Here is an 18,030-nt window from a genome sequence, read left to right as displayed (position 1 = left end):
TGGCAATCGGTTCTAATTTTTCCTGGGTCTCTCCAGCAATAGTTCTGGCTTCCTCCGCAATTTGGCGTGTGGCAGAATTTTCTTGCGTAAGCCTGTTTATAGATTCTGTATTCAGGTCAAGTCTTGTTGTTAAATCTGTCAATTTCTGTGAATTCTCTGTCAATTTCTTGGTATTTTCTGCCGTCTGCTTTGTTAGATTCTCCAGAGACTGGTTTATCTTAAGAAGGGCTTGCGACACTGCATCCATGGAGACTGCTGTACCTTTTTCTTGTCCTGTTGTCACTGTAGGGGTTATGCCTGAGATCGAACCTCTTTTCTTGTGTTGCTGTAGCTGTTGTTGATATTGCCTTGTCTTGGCTCTCGTGCTTATCTCGTCTACTGGGCCACTCATATCCCAAGGTCGTTTCCCACGAGAGCCTTCTCCTAAAGGAAAATTCCACTGTCCCAAAGCGTAGCAACTTTTAATTTACCCTCTAGAGGGAGCAAATCAAGATGTCCGCAAACAAAGGCAAAAAGTATTTAAAAAACAAATTTATCGGGAGGCTTCTATATGTATATTGCAACACTTTCCCAATAGATAGAGTCCCAGCCTTCCCTGATATATTGTGTCCACAGAGTCCCAAAACTTTGTAACAAATAAGCAATGAGACTTCCACTTTGTTACTTTCACAGGAGTCTAAAGTCAGTTCAGTGTTCCTTTGTTTTAATAGCAGTTTGTGCCAGGTTGAAGGCTGCAGAGAGTTCCCTTTCCTTTAAGTTGGTCATGCAGCTTATAAAATCACTTATTCCTCCCCTCTGCCCTGCAAGCTAGAGGGGATAGTCAAAGTCCAAATGTCGGATTCAAGCAGTTAAAGACAATATCCCATACGGATGCAGCTCAGTAACTTTCGTTGCTTTAATTGTCATGCAGTCGGGGGAAGGCAGACTTCCTTAATTTTCGCCTTTCCCGTTTTCAGCCTAATTTCAAGTAGTTTTGACACGAATAGAGGTTCAATCTTACTCACGGGTCTTTTTTGTCCAGATTATTCAGGAAGGGAATCGGCGCTCTCCACTAATGGCGACGCGGCTTCACCCTGCGGGCTGGGTAGCGATTCTCAGCACCGCGCTCCCCGTTGTCGTTCCGGAGCCTTTAAAAAGGCTCTTTCTGCGGTAAAGGGGGGCGCTTCAGGTGCCCACCGAATCTCCTTGTTCACAGGCTCCGTTCCTGTGATTTTAGGGGTCCCCCGCTTGCCGTAGCGGGTCAGACCCGAACTCGCAGAGCCGTCCTCTCTCCGGAGCTCGGAGAGGGAGCAGCCATTAGCGCTGGCGCCGAACCGGAAGTCCCCTATTCACTGATCTATTTTAAAATATATATATATATTATGTATTTCACATATGATTTATATCATGATTTATCAATTTGCAATGCACATAAAGCCGATAGGATTAACTTTGTGATATATTTTGACACCACAAAATGCATTAAGACTGATAGGTGATAACTATGATTCAACATGAAATGACTATCATACAGTTAGTTATCTGTGCATCTTCTAAACAATATATAAGTTTGGCAAATAATCTATTGTTCAGCTAGGAAAATAAAAACTTATTGCAATGGCTGAAACCTTCACTCAAAATGAATGAGATGCAAGGATGCACAAGGTCTATTTATTATGGGATTTAAAACCATGCAATGTATGGCACATATCTTAATGGCTCTTCTAAACAATTATTGATGATAATGATCAAGAACTAAGCTGGATGGAGTTGATTCTCCATATGCCAGCTGTGATCAGAGACACAATAACCCAATTTTGGAGGGATCTAGCCAGAGCAAATATTTCATACTGGTACACAAAGGTGTGGGAATCATCTCTGCTAGGAAAAAAATGGCATATAAACAGAGATTCTCTAGAGGTTAAAAAGTAAGGACCAATTTATTTTGGTATGGTATGATTTTATTGTTGATGATAATAATAATAATAATATAGAACACAACCAATCTCTCCTCCCCCACCTGACCTATAAATGGCCGTGGACAATACAATAAAATAGGAATACTTCACAAACAATGGTTTGCTGAAAATGCAGCTCATCATCCTGGAAAATAAGGGATAGCCATGTTAATAGTCTTTTTATTTTTATTAAGTATTGATTATGCAGAATCGTCAAATCTGAATTAGAACCAAGCCATAGTGGGCTTTGAACTGGCATCCTAAAGCACATTGGGCAAAGATTCAACCTCTTTGTACTGTTTATTGTACAGTCACAGCAGCATGGACAATTCTTTACCCTTATAAGTCAGAATAGATCAGCTGTTGCCCCTCTGCCCGTCTAGAGACTTCTACATTGCCTTGTTGCTCTGCACAGTAGCAGATTCTGTTTTTTGCTGCCTGTTCTCCACCCTCAGCTTCATAAGAAGCGAGTCTTATAAATACTTTGGTAATGAAGAAATTTAAGTGGTTTAACAATTTAAATAGCTTGCATACATATCTATCTGATGTCTTTTCAGTATCTGATGTGTTGACTCTGCGGCAAGGATGAATATCCTCTCTGGTTCACACATAAAACTGCACACTGGGAAATCTCCCAACTTGCCCAAAGTCTGGCAGACTCTCTGTGACACGTAGTGAAGTATGAATCATATGCTTTAGATCATGTACTCTCAAGACAGCCTACGTTGACATAATAGGATTCAATTAGCATAACATGACCTCTCATTTAGTTCCAATTTTCCAAAGTTAAAGCACTTCAAAAAGCAGTCAAGAGTGAATATAATTGTATTATTTTTTTTAATGACCAGGTCATGGCCAGAAATCCTTTTCTTGAATAGCTCTGTTCTTCTGTCATTGATTCTATGCAAAGAATCAATGCCCACATTCCATCAGTATCGGAGGAAGAAAGTTCTATTTTCCTCTGCTCTTCTGGTGATGTCACAGTGCACAGATGCTTTCTAGTAGAACGCTAGGATGGGTTAGTAGAGTACCAACATGTGAGTGTGTTTCAATCTATTTCTGGTTTTTTTTCCATGTATTTTTAACTGCTTTTCTCGGACTCTATTTTTATATATGTTATTTTAAAGAACTGGAAGACCAGCCCTCCCCCCATTTCTTATATGAGCCTTTGGCTTCTGAATGAAAGCCCCACCCTAAAAACATTAGCTTGGAGCTACGTTTGACTAAATGTATTGCCAGGTATGTGGCTTAGGATCACAGCCACTCCTATTTCTGTACAAAACAAATGACTTAGTTAGAACTTTCATTTTGCCTCTGAAGCAATGCTTTTGCAATAAGTTCATGCATTCTGCGGTGAGTAGTGTGCCATGAGATCCTAAGTGTGCTTACTTGAAATCAGGGAGATGTATGTCCAAAGAAAGTTACAGCTTAAAGTTGTGCTCACTCATTCCCTTCAGGTGTACACAGAACACATGGCTTGGGTTCTGACCTTTGCACATTCAACACATGCATGAAAAGGCTCTGTCAAATGCTTAGAAACTCTGAATGTGAATGGTTCCAGACAGCATGGGGATCTTGTCATGGACTGGTTGGACACAGAAGAATGGTGGGAGGAACCAGCTGGGGAACCCCCAAGGGAAGAAGGCTCAGAGCCCACCCAGGAAAGTGGTGGGACAATGATGACTGGTCACAGGGAGAAGAGGGAGAAGACTGGGAAGACGAGGTGTTGGAAGCTGAAGAGGTAACAGGGCTTGGTGAGCTGGGAGAGTTTGTGGCAGAGAGAAGTCCAGAATCAGAGGCAGAAACTGAAGCAGGAGAGGAGAGAGGCCAAGAGGCAGAGACGAGTTAGGCTGGTGAAGAGTCAGGGATGTCTCCCCCTCCTGCTGCAACAGGCTCCCCCCCACCCACCCACCGCTTGTCTCCCAGAGCCAGAAGAGGCATGAAAAGGGCACAGGAGAGATTAGTACACCCAGACATAGTCTCTGATTGTTTGGGGAAAAACCCTGGAGAGGAGGGGACTTAGGCAGCTATGGAAAGTTGGGGACCTTCAGACTCAGCAACTGCTTCATGGGGCAAAGACCTACTGGACATGAGGAGTTGCTGTGCTCATTAGGCCTGACACTCCTATGCACATCTTGTTTTTGCTGATAAAGAGTTAACTCTAAGTTACACAGTGTGATTTACTGTTGGCTTGTTGACAAGTCTACACGCACTGAGTCATTCTTACACATCTGCTGAACATGTAAACGTTGAGGCAGGGAGAACCAGTGTGCATGATCCTGCTCTCCTGCCACATGTCTACATGGAGAGAAAGAATGAACTTAAGAACTGAGCAATCAAGTGATGAGAAATCAAGTATTTTACATGCAAGTATGAACTGTTCCAAAATCTTAAGGGCACCCACCCACAGTGCCGTAGCGTGGGTTGTCAGCACCCGGGGCAAGGCAAGTAATTTGCGCCCCCTAACCCGTGTATTTGCGCCCCCTAACCCGTGGATTTGCGCCCCCTAACCCGTGGATTTGCCCTAACCCCAGATGTTGCGCCCGGTGCGGCCGGCCCCCCCTGCACCCCCCACGCTACGCCACTGCCCACCCAGAGCTCCTACTGTAACCCTGTTCTAATTAGTTATAATCAGTCTTAAAAACAAAAAAGCAACCTGCCTGCAACCTAATAATAAGATTTTTATTTTCATCTTTACTTTTCTAAAATGTCCCTACATTTGATCTACTGGTACGGTGAAGAGGCAACTGCAGTTAATTCATAATGTATTTTATATCTCCAAAAATGCTGTTTTGATCTACAATATCCTATAAATAAAGTGTATTCATGCTATGTTCTCAGCTCTGTAGAATTCTGAACTCTCTGTTCTTAAATAAGTGGTCTCTTGCATGTTTTGTGGATTTGTGATAACATAACATAATGTCAGCCCCTTGAGAAGAAGGGGTGTTTGGTAAGTGGATGCCATTATACTTTGCGTGTCAGATATGTCATGTACTTAATACAAAAAAATCCTCAGTTTTGATTGAGGCCTCGAAGGGGGATTATAATTCAATAATAGGAACTGAATTTCCAGCAATAGGCTGTGATATCATTCAACATGACTTGATTGCACTGGGATTTGGGTATGTCTGAAGGAAACAAACTCTTCTTTCCTCATTGCTATGATCTGTGAAAATGTGTCAACAAGAGCAGAAGTTATTCTAAGTATTCATTTTCTGAATCCCTGCTCTAAAAACACACGTTATCCCCAGTTCCCCCAAAGCCTGTCATCATTTCCCTTAGTGACACTTAGGATGCGGATTCTCTCAAAGCAAAGTTATTAGTGACAATCAATCTCTTAAAAACCAATTTTATTCATGATGACAGGAACTTTACTACACTTCAGTTGAGCAGTGTGTTCCTTTGATCTGGTAGAAAATCATCCTATGGGCCAATAACACTGGGCATTGAAGGTAGTGAGAATGCTGATTTATTCAGGGGGGAAATGGAATTGTGTTCTCTTTCCATGAACGAGAGCCTTTTGCAATATCCACATAAAACAAAAAATGTTTAATTGATTGATCATCTATCTTTCACCAAATTAAACTTAAATACACTCACATATTACCGAAAAGGCCCTCAATATGTGCCTTTTCAAGAAGGAAGTGAAAGATAACTTAATAATCAAGACCTATTCTTTTTTTAAAGAAGGAAACCAAACCTTCCATATACCAGAATCAAATTTATCAGTCCAACTGACAGAACATTGCTTCCAGTGATTACAGTTGGAGCACCACTAATACAGCAACAAAGGTTTTAATAAATTGATTAATCTATTTTTAAAATGTTGGTCAAATGCCTGCTCCCTTGGACAGCTCCCTCCACCTTCTATAAAAAATGAAAATGAAAGGCAAAGCTGCCTTAACAAGAGAAATTTGAGGAGCAAATTGACATGGTACTTTAGCTGTTCCCCATTAAAAATGTGGGGAGAGATAGCTGGTCAGATCTGGAGTTTCTAGTATGTACCTGTACCTCAGCTGTCAGAGTACACACACTCTCTCTCTCTCTCTCTCTCTCTCTCTCTCTCTCTCTCTTGGTGGCTACAGTTGAGGTTGGGCAGGATCATGGCTCTTTTCCAAGCTTCCAAATATTTGCCTGAAAGCCTTTTTGTTAGTATTACACCAGAACAAATGCATGCAAATGTTAGTGAGGCATTTTCTAGAGAAAGGGATTGGTGAAATGAAAATTTATGACAGCTATTGAATATGCAGGTGAACCAAAACTGATTGAGGGTGTCAAACCACTGGGCTGTTTTATCATAATTTGCAATTACTGGGCAACACCCCCTGCCCCAAAAAACATAGTTTCATCTATTATCAGCTGATGAAAACTGACCTACTTTCTAGCCTAGAGTACAAAGGTAATTGTGCTCAAGACTATTTTCCATGGTTAACCTTGACACTTCAAATGCAGAAGGAAATTTGTCATTAAATCTTAAAGATCTGTGTTCTGACGAGCATAAAAAGGAATAATTCTAATCTATTCTCCTTCATTTTCAGATTACAATATAGGCATTGCCATGTTGCAGTATGCCATACTCCACATAAGGTGAACTTGGAAGAAGTAATTATTTTCGGTATTGGTCAGGAAAGGGAAGAACAGGTAAGGAAAAGTGTAACTATACAGCCGAGTTAAACCTATTGTTACTTTACAAATTATTAGAAGAATTGAGAAAGCAATCAAGTTTGTGAAGCATATGTTTCTTATTTGGTGAAATAAAAAGAAAACAGAATCAAACCTGACTTGCGACAAACAACAGTAGCTGTGCCGCAACCAGCTCCTGTTTCAAGAAACTAGGAGAGCTCTGCCAAGATGCTGAAGACTTACACCAGGCATCTTTGCTTTTGAATTTTTCAAATTAGGCCTTGCAAATTCTGTTTTGCCAAAATGGGAATACAAAAGATCACACGGGAGGGTTTAAATCTAATCAGATATTTTCTATAGGTTGCCTGTATTTCAGACAAGCTGACAGTGCTGTCTTTGTTCATATTAAAACAAGTGTGTTTTAAATGGCTAACACCATAGCTTAGACTGATAAATAGAATGTGTATGTTTATCCACTTTTGGACACATTTTCCTTCTTGTTATCCCTCTTGACTACACCCTGTATATCAGTGGTGGGAACCTGTGGCTCTCCAGTTATTGTTTGACTCCGGCTCCCATCAGTCCAGCCAGTATAACTACTGGTCAGGAATGATGGAAGTTGTAGTCAAGCAACATCCGGAGGGCTGCAGGTTGCCTGCCCAGCTTAATAGCTTTTGACAAATTAACCTCTACAGTAAAGATTATTACAAGAAAAATAATGGAGACAAGAAATACTCAAAATTCCAATTTGTCAACTGTTGACTCATAGCTGTGGTGTTTTCAGAATGAAAAAAAATCAATAATGTAATTGCAACTGATTGCTCTTGCTGGTCTACTTCAGTTTAATTACTTACAGTGCAATCTTACGTATGTCTGCTCAGAAGTAAGTCCTTTGGATTTCAGTGAAGTTTATTCCCAGGTAAGTGGGCATAATAATAATAATAATAATAAGCCTGGCGTGCTCTGGTCCATGGGGTCACGAAGAGTCGGACACGACTAAACGACTAAACAACAACAAAAAGTGGGCATAGGAATGCACTCTCAGACTGTAATCCAAATCCCAATGACCTGGGAAAACGCAATGGGACTTACCTCTGAGCAGGATTTTATTCTGAACATTTTCCAGTTCTTTATTTTCCTGTGGAAAATAAAATTAAGAAACAGTGAAAGATGACTAATATAAAGTTTAGGAAAAATGAAATATGACTGCTACAAACCCACCTGCCTCTGAGATAAAAATATAGGGTTGGTTCCAGACTTAATCATGCTAAGATTAGGGACTCAGCTACACAGCTGAAATTATAACATTATAAGTGTGTTATAAAAATGTGACATCAGACAGCACTGTAGTGCTCAATGGCAAAGATATTGCCTTAAGATATGATTTACTTGCTGCATAATCTTAACCATTTCTACTCAGAAGTAAGTCCTATTGAATTAATTGCAGGTGAGTGGGGTTAAGAGTACAGCCTTAGCCATAATTTAATTGCCATTTATTTTGGCAGGTCCAGTTTAAGCAAGAATAAATCTAGATCCAACCCATATGTCATATCTCTGAGTTTATAGTAAGGAATAGAGTTTAAACCAGAGATGGGAAACTGTGGTTCTCCAGATGTTGTTGGACTACAACTCCCATCATTTCTGACCATTGAACATGCTAGTTAGAGCTGATGGGCCACAGGTCCCCATCCTTGGTTTAGGCAGTGCCCTGCTCAAAATTGAAATGTTGGCAGAGTACCCATGATTAAAAGATGACGACATGGAAAGTCAGTGGTGTAAAAGCAGGTTTTTGTGGTGAAGAGACACCAGTGGAAACAATAAAATACTCTTTCATACTGTAGGCAGATAATGTTCAGTCTTCTCAATATAAGATTTCAGATTGCATCCGTAAGGTTCCTCCCAATCTTCTGAAGTGCTGAATTCAGGAGAAACTATGGCTACTCTTGTAGTGGGGTATTTTAATGTAGTTTCTCTGTGTCTCCAACAATTATAAAGACTTACTAGATCTGTACATAACCAATGTAATTAATATATTTGAAAGAAAGAACTTGGAAAGGGAAATGATGAATACTTATTCAATTTTTTCCCTTTCTGTATCTGTGTAAAGTTATAATTTATTTTTAACATATAATTATTAAACTAGGACAGATGAATAAAGATGTAAAATAAGCATGCAGAAGGAAACCTAATACATCACATAGGTATTTATAGCCCACAGACACTAGCATTATTGTTAATGAAGATTAATGACCTTTGCTTCTTACACATGTAGATTCCAAAGTGTACACAGAGCTGATTAAGCAATCCAAGGTTATTGCAAATCATGTAATGGTAGTCTATAAGATAATATGTGTCCTCAATGGATGTGACTGAGATTTGTATGGAACATTTCTATTGAACATGGATACCTTCCAAGGCCTATGCCAAGGTTCCTACACCTGAATTTCAACGAAGTTGTGGCCTAATTAAAACCCATATATTGTTGTCATGTCTCATTTCGGGGGGGGGGGGGCGTCCAGGGACAGGGTTTAGTGCATGGGCTCACAAATACAATGGTACCTTAGGTTAAGTACTTAATTCGTTTTGGAGGTCCGTTCTTAACCTGAAACTGTTCTTAACCTGAAGCACCACTTTAGCTAATGGGGTCTCCTGCTGCTGCCGCCGCCACACAATTTCTGTTCTCATCCTGAAGCAAAGTTCTTAACCCGAGGTACTATTTCTGGGTTAGTGGAGTCTGTAACCTGAAGCGTATGTAACCTGAAGCGTATGTAACCCGAGGTACCACTGTACCCTACAAAATTGGATGAAAGTTAAGAGAGAAGATGCTTGCACTCTTTTCTTTCAAAGCATGTAGGAGGTAATTCAAAGCACCATGTACTTTTGCAACAGTTGAAATTTTTGTTGTTACATCAAATGTGCTTGTGTGCTTCTTACTGTTGGACAAGGAAACTATGTTATCTTGTATGTTTCTTTGTTTTCATTGGCTGCCAGGAAATTGAGAGCCAAATGTGTGGCTTAACTCTGAATGTCTCTCCCCCTCCCTTTTTTCTGTTTTATAGCTAAATAAAACTGTTCCATACTTAAACTTTTGAAGAGTAATGGCTTTGAAAGTAGCACAGAGCAAGAGGGATGATTTCAGACTAAAATTGGTGATGGTGTTACTCATTTGTTTTGTCAACAGAAAACATGGCGATGCACCTGATTCTTAGCGATATCCTCGAGGAGCCCACAGAAAATATGAGTGACCAGAATTTTCATAGCAAAATCCTTGGGGAGTCAGAAAGAGCTACTAGTGCACCACCTAAATTATCATCTTATGTGGGCACTAAACGCACCCAGTCAGCAAAAACTCTTAACAAGACCTCTCTGGAAGAAATATTAGACATGTTGCCATTAAGACCACACTCTGAAACATGGAGGTCTCTGAGCGGTATAAAATCCTGTCCTACGAAGATGGAGTATGGATGGGGAAAAGGTGAGATATATATTTGTGAATATACTTAATATGGTTTCATATAGAATGACATACCACTCTTGACCAAGTTTTGATGTTCTTCCTACTGTGAGATAATTCAGCCAGGCTGAATTCAAACCTCAGTGAAAGTCAATAGCATTGACTTCATTTGCTGCAACTGTTCATATATGCCTCAAAGGTGGTCATCACACTATTTCTACCCTATTTAACAATTCTATATCTGTATGTTTGTATGTGTTGTTGGTGCACATGAGTGCCCCAGACAGCACTAACTCAGGCTTAACTTTCTTTAGAAGGGGAGCTCACTGCAAACATATGGTACTTTTGTTATTTTTTATTCATTTAGAAATGAACCTAAGGCTGGTCAAGCTATGCTGATGAAGAAATTCCCACAAGCCCAATTTCCTGGAAGAAAAAAATACAAGAATGATAAATCATTAATAATTTGTTGCTTTTTCATGACACCCCAAATCATGAGGTACTGCCTGAGGTGACCACCTCGCTTTACCTCAAAGCTGGCCCTACCTTTAGGCAGACTCCTATTCATAACAAGTGACTTCACGGTTCCTTCCAGCAGCTCAGAATTTATTTTGAGGGATTCCCTGATATATTATGAGACTTTATTTTCCATAGCTTGTTTATGGCTTGTAGCCCATCCTTAAATGTTTTTACTCAGGAGTAATTCCCTGAACTCAATAGGACAAAGGGCCAAACTAGATATGGCCTTTGTCAGGTCATTTGCCCTAGTGTGCCTGATTAACAAAAGAGAAAAGTTGGTGTAGCCAACCCAAATGGCATGGAGAAAGATATGTGAAAAATACTTGTCAGGAATGGGTGGAGTTTAAAAAGACAATAAAGCCTTTTTCTCTTCATGGTGTATTAAAAATATATTAGAGCTTTAGGTCAAAGAGAGACATTTTTTATCTTCTTGCTCTACATGTGAGCAGCTCAATTGATGTCTACCCCAGCAAGCCACAGGTGTGGAAACAGGAAATCTATATGACAAAATGAAAAAGGCTGGCTATGAATAGTTGAGAAAGGGTATGTGTGTTTGTACAGACATTTTTTCGTAGAGTATGCATAATTCTTGAAACTCAAATACAGAACTGAGAAGAAAAGCTGACACAACCATATTCCACAGAGGCCTTTCTGCTCTTACTTCTCTCCATGCTGTCTTTATATTTCAAAAAGTAAAATCCTTTTAATTTATTTATGTGTGTGTATATATGTGTGTTTGTGTATAAAAGTTGAGCTCTGAGAAATTCTCAGGGGTTTTTTAATGCTCAAAGATTGTTATACTTTTATTGAGTCTGTATGCACCTGTTAAAAAATCTTGTTTTAGAGGTTGTGAAATGACCAAAGGATTTTAGTTGTAAACTGATGTATTTACAAATGGAATGTTTATATCCAAGTATTTTAATTGGGACATATACATTATAGTTAGATTTCTACAAACACCTTTCATTCATAAATCTTTATCTTTGGTTGATGCAAAGTAATCCAAAAAGTTAATTTCCATGTCTGCATATGTAATATGCTGTGTAGAACCTTTTCAGCAGCAGTCCCCTAATTGCAGAATTGAAAACAAGAAAGAGTCTTGTGCACCTTAAAGACCAACAAATTGATTATAGCACAAGCTTTCATGGAATAGTGTCTACTTCATCAGGAGCATCAAATGTAATACTCAGCTGGTAGCTGGATGGCTCTTCTTAATTAATGACTGTGGCCAACTCGGCTTCATTCGCCTCTCTCTCATCTGTCCTTCTGGCCAGCATTGCCTCCACTTTTCCGCCATTTCTTCACCTCAGAAATTTCAGCATTCCTTTTGCAAGGCAGCTGAGACTTAAACAAAAACACAATGACAGGCAGGGATTATGAGTGCAGCCCATAGTGGACATAGGAATGGCATCTGTGGCACTCTGCCCTTTATGGTAATGGTTTGTAACATGCATTTATAGAAGCAATTAGCTTCCCTTTCAAGTACAAACAGGCTGTCCTGTAGAAGAATAGAATAATTTTTGTCTGGAGTCTTTGACAAAAACAGGAGTGCTTTATATGCAAGAACGTCAGGATAAGGTGCACACTACACAATTACTGGGCAACTAACCCTGTTGAACTAAGTGGGGCTGACTTCTGAGTCAACATGGGCAATGTTGAATTGCAATGCCCCTTTCAAGGAGTATTCAAATACTGTAATACACATTTTTGATGTGGCTTGGGTATATGGTAACTTCATTTTCAGTGAATGCCATAAATATAATGAAACAGAAGTTCATGGTAGTTTTGGTGTAATTTTCCATCCAGAATTCTTTCCTCTCTGTGTGGGAAGAGAACAGAAGGAGTTCTTTTCACGTATGCATGTTGTTGAAGTCTCCAAAAATTTTTTTCCACGGTCTTGCATATTTAAAAACAAGAATTTTGTGCATACATCCCTTGTAAGCCCAGCTTCTGAAGCTGTTTACATTAAAAAATGTTTTGCTTTACAAATATATAATAAAGAAATTGTGTGTGTGTGTGTGTGTGTGTGACCTACTTGACTAGTTGTCTGAATCCATAATTAATTGTACATCTACATATGTGAATTGCCTGAGTTGGCAGTTTGTTCTTATGTCAGTAGCTTCTTTCTGAAATGTATTAAATGCTTTCCAACTTGGAATAACAATATCAGCTACTACTTTTGGTGCAACTCTCCTATTATTGTTAATTAATTTTTAAAAAACATTTCCCCTTTCTACTTTTGATAGAGAAAATGTGGCTAAGTGATGTATTTACCGAGGTTGGATCACTGAGTAGAGCCATGGAACGTGAGAAAGATAAACAAAAGCTATCCCTTGGGTAATGTATTGAAATGGTTGGAATAGCAATTCATATTTATCTCTACTGCAATTCGTTTTGACAGGGTACAAAGAATAATCTTGAGCTCTTATTGTGCTTTAAGTCAGGCTAATAATTATTTATTTATTTATTTATTTATTTATACCCTGCCCATCTGGTTGGGTCTCCCCAGCCACTCTGGGCAACTTCCAACATACAATTACATCCATTACAATTTTATATAACCAATGCAACTTTTCAATTTTCTGACAACAGAATTCTACTACAATTTAGAAAAGGAAACCTCACTTGCTATGTATCCATAATTTAAATGAAACTATTCTGATGGTGAATGTGTTCATTTAATTATTTAACAGCTCAATTCTATATATCAGAAGTCCCCTTGAAGTCAGCGGGCCTGTCAAATCTACAAGTTTAATTGTACATAAATGCTGTATTTAATTGCATTGTATTGTAAAATAAGCTTTAGGCACATAGCAAGTAAATTTTCACTGGGTATGGTAGGCTATCTTGTAACTAAGCCTTGTGACTAGATCACAGGTATTAGACTCAACAGAAAAGCTGTAATTTGACTACTTACCTGTGTGCATAGATGTAGATGAGAGAGCTTGCAACACAGAGATGCACATAGGCAGTTACTCAGCATGCAGGAGCAGAGAGAGACAGTCAGTGGTGTTGCATCCTTTGCTGGTGCCCGGGGCGTACAAGCACATGAGCTGGGTGGGACCAAAGGTGGGGCAGTGAACAAAACCTGCTGCCCCAGCCCAGCCCTCACTGGAGGGCTCAGAGGATTCATGAGGACAGGTTGCGCTGCCTGCCTGCACATACTCTCCAACATTGGCCAGGTGGCCATTTAGTGAGGGGGCCAGGGACGCAGTGGCAAGGCAGGGCAGGACAGGACAGGAAGGGGACACATTTTAGAAAAAACGTGTTCAAAACACTGTGTTCTTAGTGCTCTACATCTACATGTGGATGTTGTATCCCAGTTGAACAAATGCTTTCCACTTTTCCTCCTGACATTATTGGCCCAATGATATTTATGACAGCAATAACACATGCAGTGCAAACTTGGAAGTCTAGTCAGAAATAAGGCCCATTGAGCGCAATTGGACCTCCTCCCATTCGAGTAAATATAGAATCACAGCCTTGGTATGAAAATAACTCAATTCCTAAATGTTCAGAGTCCGTTGCCTCATTGTCACAATGATTTAAGATAGGCAAATATTATTTGCAAATGGTTATTGCCTAGCCATTTGAGTTTTGTAACCCCATATTTCGGGGGAGGGAGGGAAATTGTATAGTCTTTACTGAGAGTACACAGTAAATTTATAGCTGTGTAAATATTTCAGCTGTGACACATAGCTCATGCTGGTAACCACTACTTATGATGATGCTAAGACAGCTCTAATGCTGCTGCTGTCAATCAGCAGCGCCGCCCTATGATACAACAAGCCGCTGCATAGTTTCATCCAATGAAGTTATATTGCCATAGGCAACCAGCGATTTGCTTTAAAGCTGCTGTTTCTGCTTGTGATCTCACACATGGGGGTCATCTCAGAACCTTTGTTCCATAATTTGAAATGTCATAGAGGTACTGCAATTTATTTCTACTTATGCAGAGTTTTGGAGGGTGTTTTGAACTGCTAATCTTTCAACAGTTTAATGAACTCCAAACATTCTGTCATGATTATCATTTTTTTTAAAAAAACAACAACTCCCAGTTGAGCCATGTTGCTTCTAACATCTCTTTATTAATGTCTAATACTGACTGACAATAAAATGGTGTATTCTAGAAATTCTGAAAGTCTCTTTTGAAAAATAAATGTTGGAATATAGAGAGATGAATGCATTTTTGCATTCTTCACTTCTGCTTTGTGGGATAATTATATTCTCTTGAAAAGAATACTGTGCAAATGAATGATCACAGTGAACAGTGTAGTTGTGCATATAGGCTTTTGGCAGTTTCACATACATACTCAAAGGATAACAAAATTATAACTTGTATACAATTTCTTTTCTGTATGCTTGCATTGATTCTTTTTGCTCAAGTTGGTGTAATTTGTATAAAGCCAATTCACACATCCAGTTTAAAATTAACTCATAAATACATCTTTTCCATCCGTAAGAATGTCTGTTTGAATTTGTCAGCTTTGATGATTTTCTTACAGCCCAATTCTATGCATGTTTTCTCAGAATTAGATCCAAAGGTCCAATGGGGAATTATTCTGATTGAATGAAGCCACCCAACTACTACAGGGGCCAGGCAGATGGAACAAATTACACCACTATCTCACCAGTTACATTTTCTGGCCAAGTACAAAGTGCTGGTTATGACTTTTAAAGCCCTAAATGGTTTGAGACCTGGTTATCTTAAGGGCTGTCTGCACTGTCAGTCTGGCCATATCATAATATCTAATTTGAAGACCCTGTTGAAATGCCTCCCTGTAAAAACAATCAGGTTGGTGAGCACCTAGAACAAGGCCTTTTCAGTAGCAGCCCCACAATTAGAGAATTTGATTCCAAGTGAGATCAGGCTTACCTTGCTAACTTTAAGGTCCATTTAAAGACCCACTTTTTCATCACGGCTCTTGGGGGCTAATCTAGGTTATTGGATTTTATTCTTTAGAGTTAAAGGCTTAATTGCTGATGGAGCTAAATTAATGCAATAAGCAGTAAGCAGGACTCCCAAGCTCAGGCTTTTATGTTCCTAGGATGGAACTGGATATTTTAATTGTTTCAACTGGTTTTACTGTTGGATTTTATCCATTTACATTTTTGCATGGTTGTAAACGACTTTGAGACAAAAGTGCTCTGTAAAAGTGTTGGGGACAGGACTGTTATTACAATGATTGTTTTATTATTAGGCCATCTGTCTGTATGCTTTTAACTTTGCTTTTATTATGTTTTTATCATTGATATTCTGTTATGTGTTTTTAAGGTTTTACACTGCCCTGGGATGTTTTGACAAAGGGTGTTATATAAATTAAAATAATAATAATAATTATTATTTATTTAACTCAAATTGGTAGTATTTAATTTTGGGTGGGTTCTGCCCAGGACATATAAGAATATTATAATAAAATAAACTAGCACCTTATAACTGATTCCAGAGAAGATAGTCTCTGAAAACTTTCCTTCCTTCCTTTCTCATTATGCCCTGCATGACACCTCACACACTTCAGTCTCAAGAAAATCTGAATGAAAAATTAATATTTCATGAAAACATAAGTGCTTTAGTTTGACATTTAGCTTTTCCCCTCCCCACCCAGACAGCATTTTCATGTGAAGTTGCTGCCATGTTTCAACGGTGGCTTTTGCCTTCAATCCTAAGCAAATGGGAAAGTGTTGATGTGCTGTTTCTGGAACAGATCACAAAGCAGATTGGCATTGTGCTGGTTATGGGGCTTAGCCCAATTCCACCCACTTGTACAGAAGGGAATGTCAACGACGGCTCAGACGGCTTTCCTTCTTGTAGAGTTATCTGCATTACAGATAGCTAGAGAATGGACAGATGCTATTAAACTTTATTTCCGAGCATAAACCACAGTTCAGACTCGGAACACAGTATGTTTGCAAAAATCAATACCAAGTTTTATTTATTTTTATTTTATTTTTAAAATGTATTGCTTGCCTTTCAATTCCATTAGAGCACTGAAAGTGGTTGCAGGGCACATGCTTTTCCAAGCAATTCCTCACTGTTCATGAAATGTTTCGATTTTTGAGATTATATAAAAGGCATGTACTTGTACCACTGTTTCTACAAAACACACTGCTCTGTTCCTTAAAAAAAAAATAAAAAAATTGTACATAAGTTATTTAAGTAGAAAGATAAAAAAGAAAAAAAGAAATAATGGCTGTTTGTTTTGTGCATGTTTGTTTTTGTATTTAAGCAGCCGTGGCAATTTGCTTGGATTATCCTCAAATGAACAAAATCAGACTGCCTGGATTCCAAAACTTCAGAAGGGTAAATCTTTATTGTTATTTAGCAGTTTCATTTCATTTTAAATAATTGCCAGTTACTGTAAAAATGTTATACCGCATTTGTACATTTAAGACTATTTCTACCTAGGGGTGGAAGTGACATATTTTTGAAGGAATGAGTTATGGATAATGACCATAGGGAAAGGGTTTTTTGTTGAAATACATTTTGAAAGTTTCATGTTTGTGTGTATAGATAAAGACACACACACACACACACACACACACACACACACACACACACACACCAATATTTCTGAATACAGTGTGACACCTAATGTTAGCCATATTCAGAGCTGCCCCTTTGAAATAAATGGACTCAGGTCCATTTCAATGGATCTATGAGTTTGTCCATTGGTTTCAATGAACTTACTCTGAGTATGGCTATTACCCATACTTTATTGAGGTTTGTTATCTAAACTATGATTTTTCTTCAAAAAAGGGAAGTATTTTAACTTTACTTCTGCCCATTGACGACCAAACAGTAGTTGCTATTTTATAGATTATACCAGATCTTCCTTCATCAATCCTCAGCTGCTTGCTTTACTCTTACATACTTCTTCCCAGATTTGAAAATGCTCATGGGCATGTCTTCCTATATATTATCTTGTCTCTGTCTCTATGCACACCAGTGGCCAGATCTCTCAAGTTTGCTACAGTTTCTCATCTCCTAGTTTGTGTAGCTGGTGAAAAGTTAGGACTGGAAAAACTGGCAAGAAGATGAGCAACATTTTTGTTTTGCCGTTCAGGTACAGAGCATGATTGCCCTCATTCAGCTGGAGGCGAAGCTGAAATAGCATGGACCACATATCCATTAGCCTCCAGTGTGACCCAAGCTTGAATGTGCACCCAATTGCAAGGGAGCCCTTATTCACATGGTCTTCATCTTTTCTGGGAAGGAAAGAATAATGCAAATCAGGTATCTATGTAATGTGGTGCCCCCACAGAAGTCTGGGTCCATACAGTGGAGGCTACTCTCTCATGCCACTCCTTTGCAATGCTTTTTTGGTGCAATCAAAATGTACGAACCATGCTAGCCTTCGTGTGGCAGAGCTAGGTAATGGTTTTATCCTGTTTATGCAGCTTCATGTTGATTTTGTATGCAGTGGAAGCAAATGGACCTACTAACAGGTATGCGCTCAGCCAGACCCTCACCTGCCTGCTTGCCTTCTTTATGTTGGC

The 18,030-nt window shown here is 39.1% G+C and overlaps 1 protein-coding gene and 1 long non-coding RNA gene across 4 annotated transcripts in view; one reads left to right on the top strand and one right to left on the bottom strand.

The window, feature by feature from the left end:
• Window positions 1-2,799, bottom strand: part of LOC309540721 — a 37,466-nt gene extending 34,667 nt beyond the window's left edge. Inside the window, exon 1 of the long non-coding RNA XR_014223428.1 lies at window positions 2,472-2,799. This is a non-coding gene — a long non-coding RNA (uncharacterized lncRNA). The remainder of the gene's footprint in view (window positions 1-2,471) is intronic.
• Window positions 2,800-2,914: 115 nt separating this feature from the next.
• The window catches only part of IQCM (IQ motif containing M), a 98,826-nt gene continuing 83,710 nt past the window's right edge, over window positions 2,915-18,030 (top strand). Inside the window, exons 1-5 of one of the 3 annotated variants that reach the window (XM_082237702.1) lie at window positions 2,915-2,974; window positions 6,476-6,578; window positions 9,742-10,035; window positions 12,780-12,870; window positions 16,764-16,834. In XM_082237702.1, coding sequence (XP_082093828.1) covers window positions 9,747-10,035; window positions 12,780-12,870; window positions 16,764-16,834 — 451 coding nt within the window. In that variant the 5' untranslated portion in view covers window positions 2,915-2,974; window positions 6,476-6,578; window positions 9,742-9,746. The other 2 variants (XM_082237700.1, XM_082237701.1) reach the window with 2 other exon arrangements.

The sequence above is a fragment of the Podarcis vaucheri genome (genome assembly GCF_965113315.1).
Source record: "Podarcis vaucheri genome assembly, chromosome: 9".
Lineage (NCBI taxonomy): Eukaryota > Metazoa > Chordata > Lepidosauria > Squamata > Lacertidae > Podarcis > Podarcis vaucheri.
Note: the sequence above shows the minus strand (reverse complement) of the source record. Positions and strands in the feature narration are given on the sequence as shown.